At 47.6% G+C, this 13,914-nt stretch overlaps 1 protein-coding gene across 1 annotated transcript; it reads left to right on the forward strand.

Moving 5' to 3' along the window:
- The first annotated feature begins 23 nt into the window (after positions 1-23).
- On the forward strand, positions 24-13,569 carry Spata33 (spermatogenesis associated 33). The gene is made up of 3 exons (XM_021220781.2): positions 24-121; positions 212-367; positions 13,358-13,569. The coding sequence occupies exons 1-3, from the start codon at positions 85-87 to the stop codon at positions 13,567-13,569; spliced, it is 405 nt and encodes a 134-aa protein (XP_021076440.1). The 5' UTR covers positions 24-84.
- The last annotated feature ends 345 nt before the right edge of the window (positions 13,570-13,914 follow it).

The following is a 13,914-nucleotide window of genomic DNA, read 5'->3' on the forward strand; positions in this document are numbered from 1 at the left end:
AGCCCCCAGCGCGGAGTGTGGGTTTTGTGAGTCCGTCGGGTTACCGGGCCCCGAGGCCGCCCGGCTCGGGCGGCGGGGTCACCTATGGGCCAGTCGAAAAGCAAACCCAGAGACAAGAAAGGTAAAGGGCGCCGCCTGGCGGCGAGGCCCGCCCTCCGTGCGGGCGTCCGTGGACTGTGGGTCTAACGGCTTGTCCGTCCGTGTGTTTCAGTTGAGGAGGAGAACAAGAGCACTACCACTTTAGTTACAAAGTCTAAGGAGAAAGTAATGGAGAAGGAGGCCAAGCAGCCTGACAAGGAGTCGCAGCCTGCCGAAAGCCTGCTGTTCGCGACATCCAAGCACTCGAGGCCGTCGTCTTCGTCTGAAGGTAGGGCGATCCCGAGGAGACCGGCCACGGCAAGGCAGCAGGGATGGGTCCCCTTTCTAAGAATGATGACCCAGGGGGTAAATATTGCAGGGTTCTCGGTGCAGGGAAGGTGAGCGAGAGCACTGCTCTTGGCTCCAGTCCAGGCTATATCAGGGATTTCAAGGGCATCTTGTATATCTGGAGACCCTGTTTCAGAAGGAAAGAGGAAATTAAGAAGAAACTTGAGCGATCCATACAGTGTCCCCCCAAAGAGGGTAGTAGGGTGCTCTCTGGTCCTGCAGTGATCCCCTCAACGTGTTACAGCTTGGAGCAGAATTCTCCTCGGGTGATTGGCCAGGCTGCTGTGTGACTGGTTCCTGAGTGGAGGGCTTGGTGTCCCTCAGCTTGGCCACAAAGATGGGAGGGCGTCTCAAGGTAGAAAGGACCCTGAGTGGGACAAAAGTGTTTCTTTCCACACCCAGCATTTGGCAGACACCAGAAACTGCTGCGGATTCCACGTGTCCCTGAGGCAGACGTTTGGTCTGTTTCTTCCTTTTACAGTAGCTCGGTATGGCCACGCCTTCGGTGTGGAATTGGCAGAGACCAGACCACCAAAGCAGAGGAAAATGTACATACAGAGCCTTCCGACACCGTGTCTCCCCCATTGTCGGAAATAGAACTGTTGCGGGTTTAAAACAAGGAAGGCGTTAGGAACTGTATGCTTTGTCTTTCTGCTTCCAGAATGGAGGCCCTGTGTGAAAAGCAGGGTCCGAGGAGGACCTACCCCAGGGTCACTGCCGTAGTCTGGTGGAAGCCAGAGGCACAGTAGCAGAGGCCAGTTGAGAAGGGTTGGAGGTAGAAAGCGTAGACCCTCCTCTCAGACGGGAAAGAGGTTGAGGCACCCATGGGACTTGAGGGAGGCAGTTTGAAATCCAGGTGCTGGGACCTTGAAGCTTAGGGGTCCCTCATCTGAGGCTAGAAGGCCACTCCAAGGCTGCAGACCTAGGGAGGTTTGTGAGGTGATACCTGTCACCCAGGGTGCTTTTAGCTGACGACAGAAAAGGCAACTAAACAAGATTTTGTCACCTTGTGGTTTGATGTCTCACCAAAGAAGGGTCAGAGATGGCGACCACCGAGATTACTGCCCATCATGGCATCGACATCAAGGACTCTGTGCTCCATTGTGCCGCCTTCAACCCCAGGAATGTCTTCCTTCACAGTGCCAAGGGATCTGGAAGACTGCAGCATCACAGGCGCACAAGGCCATGCTGACCCCTAAGAGATGTGGGGCCTCGCGTGCTATTGGCAAGGAAGCCTTTCTGAGGTAGGCTTCATCTGCCCAGCCTCTCTAAGATGGCTCCAGCTCTACAAGTTTGTGAAGTGCCAGAGGCACCGTAAGGCATCAGGGTAGACAAGGCCTTTACCAGCAAGGAACTCCTCATTTGAAGGCCACCAGTGACACCTGTCACACAGCGTCATGTCTGGAGGAAAAGCAGGTGGACATGAAGAGAAAACCAAGTGAGTCTGGTGTCAAGAAAAGATGACAGAGCAGGCTCAGCAGTCACAGGACCAAAGCCACCGACACATGCAACCCTGGAGGGAGCCTCAGAGCATGAGGTCAGAGGAAGTCAAGTGTAAATGTCCATGTACAGTATGACTTCCTTTCTAGGAAGGCCTTGAACTCACAGTCCCTTTACTGTAGCTCCCCAGGTGCTGGGCTCACAGCACATGAGCTGCCACATCCATTTGGAAAGGATTCTAAAACTGCACAGGTTGGGCATGGAGTTATAGTACCAGCTACTCAGGAGGATCATGTGAGCCTAACTTGGGCAACATTGTGAGACCCCGTGTTTTCAAAGCCCTAGGGAGAGTGTCTACCATACAAGAAGCACAAAGGTGTGGATTCCTTCACCAGCACCCCATGAAGCAGGCATGGTAGCGCATGCCTGGAATCTTAGCCCTTGAGGCAGGAGGAGAATGAGTTCAGGGGAAGCTGTCATTACATGGCATGTTCAAGTCCAGCCCGGGCTACGTGATGCCCTGGAGAGTTGACTCAGCAGTTAAGAACACTTGCTACTCTTACAGAGGGCCTGGCTAAAGTTCCCAGAATCTATTTGGTGGCTCACAGGCATTTGTAACTCCAGTTCCAGGGGGACCAGCCACCTTCTGACCTCTGTGGGCACCAGATATGTACATGATACACATACATACATACATATGCACATGATATACATACATACACACACACACAAACTGCAAACTGGCCTATGGTTGCCCACCTCTGAGGCTCTGTGTTGCACCATAGTTGGGAACCTTGGGCTGGATCTTTGAGTGAACATTAGGTGACTGTAGGCTCTGCCCTTTGAGGCCTCACAGCCTGTTGCTATCAGCGGCACTTGTAGCCCAGATGAGTCTCCGGAGAACACAGCCTAGAAATAATCCCACTGTGCCAAGCACGGGACCTCAAGTGACACTGCCTAGGCAAGCCTGTCCTGAGTCCCTGACCCATAGCAATGACAGACAAGTTAGAATAAGCTGCAAGCATTTGGAGTCATGTGTAACACAGCAGTCATACTGAGATCAAGGGGTAAATGATGACGGAGAGTGGAAATTTGCCTGTCACTTCCAGAGCACTCCTGTGAGCCCCAAACTCAGAAGGCCAAGGCCAGAGGGTCGTGCATTTCAAGCAGATTGAACTAAATCCTAAAGCCCTGTTTTGTTTTTTAAAAAAGGTATCATGGCAGCTTGTAGATGGGGTATGTTATTCTACACATACTGTATCTATATGCTTAGGTATTTTTACATTGAAAATTCCACAAATATATACAAAGAGATAGGACACCACAGGTTTACAACCAGCCTACTCTACAATGTTGAAAGTTCTGTGCCCCACATGACCCAATTCCTTCAGCACATAGACATCGAAGGAGTTGGAGAGATGGCTCAGTTGTTAAGGGCTTATGCTGCAATTCCAGAGGACCTGCATTCATATTGGGTCTCTCATAACCACCTTTAATTTAGGTTCCAAGAGATCAGATACCATCTTGTGTGCGGTTTCTGTGGGCAGTTCATTCATGCACACATTCATAATCTGACACACACACATACTTTAAAATAAAATAAGAGAAAGGGAATTTTTATAAATGAACCAAAGAGTGCAGACCTAGGCTGGGCCATCTACACAGTCAGTTTGGGTAGTAGATGATAATAATGAAGAACTGACTGTGGACTGTGGTGTAGACTGCAGTGTAGCTCAGTGGCAGAGCGGTTGCCTGGCACGCTGAAGGTCCTGGGTTCTGTCTCCAGCACATTGAAGACCAAAAGCAAAGGACTCTGTAGAGAGCGGCCCCTAATGTCTCAGGGTCTGTGTGACCCCCTTAGGAATCTTCTCCAAGTGACAAATTAGAGAGGTGGACAACAGACCTGCTTGCCAGGTGTTAGGGTTAAAGGAACAGGGAGAAGAGGTGTGGGAAAAGGGGGTGTCAGGAAGGGGTCTCCGGCGGAAGAGGCCTGTGTGCTATGCAGATGGGGCTGCTCCCTGTACATAGATGGGCACATGCCTGCACACTCACGGGACCAATGTCAGTTTCCTGGATTGACACTGTACTAATGTAAAATGCTACCACTGGGGAAACTGTGAAGGGAACAGGGGGCCACTTCTTGCTGCTTTTGCAACTGTCTGAATTTATGAGTATTTTTTTAAATAAAAAAGTATAAAGATATAAAATGTTATAGTTTTATTTATTCTAGTCCAGTTCAAGAAAAGCAGACCAATTATAGAAGACAGGGAGAATAAGTGGAGTGCTTGTGTGTATGTGCTTGTGCGTGTGTGCTCGTGTGTGTGTGTGTGTGTGTGTGTGTGTATGTGGTAAGTGTACAATAATGCTGACACAAAACACCAGCAGAAAGGGGCAGGGCTGCATAAGTTCTACATGGAGAATTGATACGTTAAAGATCTGCGTGTAGCTTCTTGGCCATACACAGATTAGATTATCTCCATAAGAGTAAGAATGAATAGAAAAGGTGCTTGGGAGGAGACTGGGAGATGGCTCAGCAGTTAAGAGCACAGGCTGCTCTTCCAGAGGTCCTGAGTTCAAATCCCAGCACTCACATGGCCTCTTGTAACTATCTGTAATTCCAGTTCCAGGGGATCCCATACACTTTCTGGCTTCTGAAGACAATAGCCACACTTAACATTTAACAGTAAATGAAAGTGGGGGTTGGGTGTGCACCTTTAATCCCAGCACTCAGGAGGCTGAGGCAGGAGGATCACTGGGGAGCTTGAGGTCAGCCTGTGTAAATGGGGAGTTCCAGGCCAGCCAGAGCCACATTGTGAGGACTTGTGTCAGAGAAGAAAAGAAAGCATGGAGGTTGAGCATGGAGTACAGTGGATAGACTGTGTGCCCTGGGTTCTGTCATCAGTGCTGTCGGAACCGTTCCTGGGGCTGCTTGCTTGTAATCCCAGCACTTGAGAGGTGGAAGAAGGAGCATCATAGCTCAGATGATTGAACTTTATTTCTCAGCAAGGAGCATCACTAAGGGACACTCAAGGCTATGACCACACTTTATGGAGATGTACAGCACCTGCAGTCTCTGCAGTTATGGAACAGAGGCAGGAGGAATCTCTTCTGCAGGCCAGCAGTGACTGTAGAGACCATTTCAAACAAAACAAAATGCACACACACCACCACCACCACCACCAACAAATCTCTCCAAAAACTATAAACACTATAAAACTAAAACAAACAAACAAACAAACAAACAAACACAAACACAAACAAACCCTCAAAGCAGTGAAAAATCACTTAACATTTCTGTGGCTCCCGCCTGTAATGCCAACAACATTGTTGAGCTGACACAGATCCCAAGCATCTTAGCAGCCCAGGCCACAGTATGAGGCTGTCTCAAAAACAAGGTAATTTAATCCCAGCACTCGGGAGGCAGAGGCAGGTGGATTTCTGAGTTCGAGGCCAGCCTGGTCTACAAAGTGAGTTCCAGGACAGCCAGGGCTATACAGAGAAACCCTGTCTCAAAAAAACAAAAAAAAAAACAAAAAAAAAAAACAAAAAAAAAACCAAACAAACAAACAAAGTAAAAGCAACATATCTGAGAGACCAGAGAAGCCTCTCAATATCAGATCAGGTATGATCAAGTATTCTGGGACACTGTAGAACTTTCTCTCCCTCCCCCTTGTTTTGTTTGAGACAGGGTTTCTATGTGTAGTCATGCCTGTCTAACACTTGCTCTGCAGACTAGGCTGTCGCCTACCTCCGCCTCCTGAGTGCTGGGATTAAAGGCGTGTGCCACCACCGCCAGGCTAGACATACCTATCAGTGACTAGCCTAGTGTCTAGGTATCACTAACTGTGGTACCTAGACATACCACAGTTGACAGTGTGGTACAATCTCCCAGTCCCTGTCCTCTGTTGAACAACCGTGTGTGATCGCTCCTTGAGTAGGGTAGAACTACCTCAATGGAAGAGGTGCGGTTGCTGTGGCTAGATTTTAGTCAACTTTAACCTAATCAGAACAGAGCTTATCCGGGTATACCCAACCTAACCATAGAGGACTTTAGAAAGCCACAGGCAGAGGTGGGGAAGAGGGGCCAGTGTGCCAAGCCCGACCACCTGGGATCAGTCCCTGGACCCCACACAGGGGAAGGAAGAAAACAATAAAAAGTTCTCTATCCTCTACACCTGCAGCAGGGCATGTGTGGGCCCCCTCCACAGGTGCAACAAAATATAACTTAGAACTTTTCTAAAAAGTTACAGGCAAGCAGGATGGGTGATGGTGCCCACCTGTAATTCCAGCACTCTCAATGCTAAAGCAGGAAGATCCTGACCCTCGTCTGATCTGTACGTGAGAATGTAGCCTCGTGACCTGAGTAGAAGCCTAGCCAAGCTCTGCCTGAGTTCCTGGGGCACCAAGACTGAGAGACTTTAATTATGGACACTGATAAAAAGTCATTTATTCTGCAGTAACAAAGTAGCATGGAACTGTGGCTCAAAAGTAAGATGTGTACCCAGCTTTCCGGAGGCTCTGAGATGCATGCCCAGCACCAGAGAGGCAAAGTGAGGACATGCAGGCTTGGTGCTTGAGACAGGAAGATAGAAACAGGTTCTAGGCCACACAGCAAGACCCTCTCAAAAATTAAATGAATAGTGCAGACATTGTGTATGAAGAACTCTAAGTCAGCTATTATGCCTGTATTCCCAGCATTCGGGAGGTTGAGACAAGAGAATCTTGAGTTCTAGACAGCCCACTACATAGTTAAGACTGTCTCCACAACTAGACAGATAGATAGATAGATGGATAGATGATAGATAGATTGATAGGTAGATAGATAGTAGATCAATAACCCTCGTGGTTCGGATATAACTCAGTGGGAGAATACTTCCTAGCACATGCAAAGCCCTTAAGTTTCAACCCTAACATAGCAAAAATAAAACAAAGAAAAGAAATAGCAAAGAAAAAGGATGCGCATGCCGCACCCCTCCCGCCCCTCTCTCGGACAGGGTGGCCTACAGAGTGAGGTTTCAGGGATCTGCTTTCTTCTGCCTCCTGAGTGCTGAGATTAAAGATGGTGTCCCAGCACACCCAGCACATGTGTCCAAACCAGTCATTCTCTACCTGTGTGTCCAGATCCCTTTGGGCACCAAATGACACATTCCCAGGGGTCACGTATCAGATATCCTGCATGTCAGGCATTTATGCTATGATTCATAACAGCAAAATTACAGTTATGAAGTAAGAACAAACATAATTTGATGGTTGAAGGCCACCACAACACGAGGAACTGTACTAAAGGGTCAGCATTAGGAGGTTGAGACCACTGCTCTAAAATGAAGAGACTAGAGTGGGCAAGACAACTCAGCATGCTGAGCCACAGTTACTGCCCAGCCTGAGGACTCGAACTATATTCCAATGACCCACATGGCAGAAGGAAAGGATCAACTGTCACAAACTGTCCTCTGACTTCTATACCTGTACACACACACATACACGTAAACCAACATAAAAAAAAATTAAGGCAGCTGGGCAGTGGTGGCGAATGCCTTTAATCCTAGCACTTGGAGGCAGAGGCAGGCAGATTTCTGAGTTTGAGGCCAGCCTGGTCTACAGAGTAAGTTCCAGACAGCCGGGGCTACACAGAGAAACCCTGTCTCGAAACCCCCTCCCCCCACAAAAAAAAAAAGGCCATTTGAATGAAGACACTGAAAATTAGGGGCTAGCAAGATGGCTCAAGGAGCAAAGGCACTTTCAAATAGACCTGAATTGGAACCCCAGAGCCCACAATATAGCAGGATAGCAGCAGAGAACAGATGAGCCTTGGCATATATAGCTGCATTCAGAGACAACACACACACACACCACCCACAACTTTTTAAAAAGGGAAATAAGGAAATAAGGGCTGGAGAGGATTGCTCAGTGGTTAAGAGCACTCGCTGGCCGCTCTTCTAGATAGATGAACTGGATTTGAATCTCAGCACCCACATGGTGGCTCACAAATACCTGTAACTCTAGTTCCTGTGAGTCGGATGCCCTCTTCTGGCCTCCACAAGTGCCAGGCACACATACGGTACACATACATGCAAGCAAAACACGCATGTACATGAAACGAAAAACATTTTAAAAAGAAATTGAAATGTAAAAGAGCTGAGCATGGCACCTCTTACCCATAATCCCAGCACTGCAGAGGCTAAGGCAGGAAAATTCTGGGCTCCGGGCCAGCCTCGGCTACAGAGTGAGGTCATCTCAAGGAAAATGCCATAATACAACAAAAGTGTTAACTAAAACACATAAAATGTTTTATAAGTTAACAAAAGAGTATTTCTGCCGGGCGTGGTGGCACATGCCTTTAATCCCAGCACTTGGGAGGCAGAGGCAGGCAGATTTCTGAGTTCGAGGCCAGCCTGGACTACAAGTGAGTTCCAGGACAGCCAGGACAGCCAGGGCTATACAGAGAAACCCTGTCTCGGAAAAAAAAAAAAAGAGTATTTCTTAGCTTATATTCTTGTTTTCTGAAACAGTATCAGAGTCTGGTGTATCCCAGGCTAGCTTCAATTTTTTTTTTTAAAGATTTATGTATGTGAGTACATTGCTGCTATCTTCAGATGCACCAGAAGAGGGCATTAGATCCCATTACAGGTGGTTGTGAACCACTGTGTGGTTGTCAGGAATTGAACTCAGGACCTTTGGAAGAGCAGTCAGTAACCACTGAGCCATCTCTCCAATCCCTAGCCTCAAATTTCTTATATTAAGATGGGCAGTTTTAATTCCAGCACTTGGGAGGCAGAAGCAGGCAGATTGCTGAGTCAGAGCCCAGCCTGGTCTACAGAGCGAGTCCCAGGAAAGCCAAGGCTACACAGAGAAACTGCCTCCTGAAACAAACAAACAAACAAACAAGCAAAAAACTCACAGAAAACAAGAAAACCTTCCTAATATATACCAAAGGGTGACCTTGAAACCTTCCTATAACACAGAGCGACCTTGGACTTTGACCTTCGTGCCTGTGCGTCCTTAGCTGCCACACAGAGCTCTTCACAGCCTTCCGGCTGGAGGCTGAACCCGGGACTTACAGCATGGTGAGCACGCAGTCTAGCATAGAGGAAGGTTCTCTCAGGTAGCTCCGGCTGGCCGAGAGAGAGATTACAGGCACGTGTGCCGCCAAGCCCCCTTCTTCCAATTAATTTGATATTTACCCCAATTTGAAAATATACAGTTTGATCCAGAGGTTCTGCTTCTGTCCAGTAAAGCCGTGATGGTTCATACTGCCAACTGAGAGGAACTAGAAGCACCCAGGAGACCAAACTCTGGGCCTGGGCGTGAGGAGGTTCTAGAGAGGGTTAACTACATGAGACTCATCACACATGTGCATGCTGGTACTGCGTGCATGACTGCCTCATACTCTGGTGGCCGGCTGTACCTTCCGGACATAATGGACTGTTTCCCCTCTTAAGCTATGAGGCAGAGTAAACCCTCTCTAAATTGTTGTCAGGCACACACACACACACACACACATACTCAGGTGAGAGAAACAAATGCCACAAAAATACATATACATTAGAAATAATCTATGTACATCAAATGGAGTTGGTCACACAAAGAATGGAAACTGCAGATAGGCATAGGCTCAACATTTATTTGGGGGGGGGTTGTTTTTGTTGTTTTTCAAGACAAGGTTTCCCTGTGTATCCCTGGCTGTCCTGGAACTCACTCTGTAGACCAGACTTGCCTTGAACTCACAGAGATTTGCCTGACTTTGCTTCTAGAGTGCTAGGATTAAACACACAGACAGACAGACAGACAGACAGACAGACACACACACACACACACACACACACAGGTTTTTGTTTTTTGTTTTTTTCGAGGAAGACTTTCTCTGTGTAGCCCTGGCTGTACTGGAACTTGTTCTGTAGACCAGGCTGGCCTCGAACTCAGAAATTCACCTTCCTCTGCCTTCCAAGTGCTGGGATTAAAGGCGTGTGCCACCACTGCCCAGCGAAAAAAACATTTTTAATACAATATATTTTGATTCTGATTTCTTCTTCCCCAATTCTTCCCAGACTCACTCCCACCTCCACAACCACCCAAATTCACACCCCTTCTTCCTCTTTTCCATTAGGGTACAAACAGAAATCCAAAAAGTAAAATAAAATTAGATAAAGTGAAAACAAACCAGAACAGGACAAAACACAGAGAAGAAAGAGAGCCAAGGAGAAAGCTCCAGAAACATACACATACAGGCACAGCGGCACACACATGTACACACATACACAGCAACACACACATGTACACACAGAAGCACACACACACAGACACAGCAACATACACATGTACACACAGAAGCACACACATACAGACACAGTTACACACACATGTACACACAGAAGTACACACATCAGGCACAGCAACACATACATGTACACACAGAAGCACACACACAGACACAGCGACACATGTACACACAGAAGCACACACACACAGACACAGCGACACACATGTACACACAGAAGCACACACATCAGACACAGCGACACACACATGTATACACAGAAGCACACACATCAGACACAGCGACACACACATGTACACACAGAAAGCTCATAAAGCATAAAACTAGAAACCATAGTGTATAAACAAAAAGCCCTGACAAAGTGTTGTGAGACAAAGAATCTCCATTGACTTTGTTTTGTGTTCACCATCTACTGCACGGCCTTAGGAGTGTGGTGCATGTCCAGTGAGACTCCGCTGGAGAAAAGCTGTTTTTCATTTGCAAGCAGTTATCGATCGGAAGTAGATTCTGGATTAAGGATGTGGCTTATGCCTATTTCTCTCCGTGATGGACCCCAACAGGCTCAGACCCGTGCAGGCTCTGTGGCACAGTGTCTGGTAGTTCATATGTCCAGTGGTCCTACTATGTGTAGAGGGCCTCCTCTTCTGCAGTTCTCTGAGCCCTGAGGGGAAGGATTTGATAGAAACATCCTGCGTTCTGATGAGTCTTCACTGTCCATTGTCCAGCTGCGGGTCTCTGACCATCCAGTACCATGAGTAGTTGGCTCAAGATGTATTTGTTTGTGTTTGTTTGGTTTTTCGAGACAGGGTTTCTCTTTGTAGCCCTGGCTGTCCTGGAACTCACTCTGTAGACTAGGCTGGCCTTGAACTCAGAAATCCGCCTGCCTCTGCCTCTCGAGTGCTGGGATTAAAGGCCTGCGCCACCACGCCCGGCCGTATTTTTTTTTTTTTATTTGTGGATTTTGGTTTTTGTCTTTATTTTTTTTTAAATTATTTATTTATTATATATACGTACACTGTAGCTGTCTTCAGACACTCCAGAAGAGGGAGTCAGATCTCATTATGGATGGTTGTGAGCCACCATGTGGTTGCTGAGATTTGAACTCTGAGCCATCTCTCCAGCCCCGGGTTTTGTCTTTTTGAGATAGGATTTCTGTACCTAGCCCTTCCTGTCCTATAGTTACTATGCAAACCAGGCTGCCTTCGAACTGACAGATACTCATCTGCCTCTGCCTCCCAAGTGCTGGGGTCACAGGTGTGCACCACCCTCTCTGGTTATCATTTTTAATTAAGAGGACTCATAACCTTTTACATTGTCTTCTGATATATTTTGATATATTTTGCTATGTACCTTTTATAGCCAATGCGAATAGCAAACCTGACAATTGGACATTGATGCTAAATATGATGAAATGTAGTTTTGGGCTTAATGATAAAAAGGAAGGGCTTTCTGCTGCCTGAAGTGAGTTATGGGTAATTTGGCAGTGGTTAAAATGAATTTGCTTAGTTGGTAGATTGGTTGCCTAACATACAAGACACTCTGGGTTGGATCCACAGAACCACATTAGCTATGCATGCAGTCCCATGGCTGTAATCCCAGTTCTAAAAGACAGAGAAGACATTAATCCCAGCATTTGGGAGGCAGAGGCAGGTAGATTTCTGAGTTTGAGGCCAGCCTGGTCTACAGAGTGAGTTCCAGGACAGCCAGGGCTATACAGAGAAACCCTGTCTCGAAAAACCAAAAAAACAAAGAGAGAGAGAGAAAGAGAGAGAGAGAGAGAGAGATAAGCTGATCACGAGGTCAAAGTTCAAGGTCATCCTTGGCTGTGCACTGAGTTTGAGGTCAGCTGGGGAATATGAGAAACTATCTCAGGAAATTAAGTAAAATGAAGCGCTAATGAGGCATCAGAGGCCTGGATACCAGTGTTCCCCTCGCTACCCAAAGCTTTGTTTGGGTGGCTTAACCTCTCTGTGCCTGTTTCTGTAAAGCAAACATAAGTCATGGGACCCTATGCTGTTGTGTGCTTTTATTCCCTGTTTTTGTTTTGTTTGCTGTTGTTTTGAGATAGGGCCTCACAGTGCAGTCTTGGCCAGCCTGGAGCTCACCACGTAGAGCAGGCTGGCCTCAGAATCATAGATGCACCTGCTTCTGCCTCCTGAGCGATGGACAGAACAGCGTGGGCCACCATGCCCAGCACTTCCTCTTATTCTAGGGCTCAAGACCCTGGCACACAGGTTCACTCAGCAGATGTTCTCACTGGGTCTTCGGTTCAGAGAGAAAAGACACGTGCTTCCAAGCCTCCGGGGCTGAGTCAGGTCTCCAGTCCCCTCCCTCAGCTGTCTTCTCACTCCACATCTGCATCATAACATATGTGAATCCCTACACACATGTTCACCAATAAATGTAATTTTTAAAAAACTAATTTCAGCGGTAGATTCACTTTCTTCTAGCTTGATGGGAGGGGCAGGTGGCTGGCTCAGAGAGTAAATCAGGAGGTCCAGAAGCTCTGACTAGCACTGTGTGCATTGGAAACAGCCAGCTGTGCAGTGCTGGACAACAGGAGGCTTCAAATCTTCTCTATGATTTTTAAAGTCTCTGAGATGGCTCAGAGGTTGGGAGCACTACTGGTCCTGAGTTCAATTCCCAGCAACCACAAGGCGGCTCACAGCCATCTACAATGTGATCTGATGCCCTCTTCTGGCATGCAGGTGTACATGCATAGATAGAGCACTCATATACATAAAATAAAATATCCCTTTAAAAACCCGCTCTACTCATTTGCTCCTGACGATGTGCAGTTGGACATCAGTAAATGGCACAGCCTCAAGTCTGGGAAAAGACCAGTGTGAGAACTAATTGTTAACTTGAAGAACCCAGAGGCCTCAGGACTGGTGGGATCCTAGCTTGTCTGTATTAAAGACTCAAACAAAGGCAGTGCCCGGCACTGGCCCCCTAAAGCTGTCCTGCAGCTCACGGAATGTCGAGTCGTCTGCTTCTTCCTTGCATGGCGTCCAGTAGCTCGGAGCCTGACCCTCTGAAGTGCGAATCTGTTTGCATCAGGCACTGTTGTTTCGTCTGTTTGCTTGTTTGTTTTGTTTTTCTTGCTGGTCTTGAATCTGTTCCCTTTGCCGAGAGCTAAGAGCGGCTTTGTCTTGATTGTGGAAGATGGACGTTTCCACACACACACTAAATGGATGGATGTTTTCTTCCCTCTAGACAAACCTGAGACAAAGCAAAGATCAAGCAAGAAGAGAAGTGTCATCCCGCAGATCATCATCACCCGGGCCTCCAACGAGACGCTAATCAGCTACGGCATCCCCGACAGTGAAGAACAGAGAACCATTCGGGAGCATGCCAACTGGGGCCCTTACTACCGACACAGGAGCCCCAGCACAATAGCAGCCTATGATGTACACAACACAGAATAAATGAGAGCTCTCGGTAGCTGGGATCCTTTCTTGTGACAGAAGGGCCACCCCTTCTGCAGCTGAATGCCTGTCCGTCTGTCTGTCTTCAGGCTTTGATGTTCTGTCTCAGTGAATAGTTTTCCCAGTTTCAGTTTGATGGGGAGAGGGTGGCTGGCTGATTCAGAGTAAATCTGGAGGTCCTGAAGCTCTGACTGAGTTGGCAACAGCCAGCTATGCAGTGCTAGACAGCAGATGGCGACTCACACTGTGGCTCAGGTGGGCATTTAAAATCCTCTTTTCATCTGCATCTGAAGGTGGAAGCAGTCGGAGGTCAGTAAACACTCTGCCCCCAATCTGGGAAAAAGC

This window comes from Mus pahari, chromosome 20 (assembly GCF_900095145.1).
Source record: "Mus pahari chromosome 20, PAHARI_EIJ_v1.1, whole genome shotgun sequence".
Lineage (NCBI taxonomy): Eukaryota > Metazoa > Chordata > Mammalia > Rodentia > Muridae > Mus > Mus pahari.

Coding starts and splice junctions, on each gene's coding strand:
- Spata33 (XM_021220781.2), top strand. CDS start 85: ATGGGCCAGTCGAAAAGCAAACCCAGAGACAAGAAAG. Junction 122..211: donor CAAACCCAGAGACAAGAAAG/GTAAAGGGCGCC, acceptor CGTGTGTTTCAG/TTGAGGAGGAGAACAAGAGC. Junction 368..13,357: donor GCCGTCGTCTTCGTCTGAAG/GTAGGGCGATCC, acceptor TCTTCCCTCTAG/ACAAACCTGAGACAAAGCAA.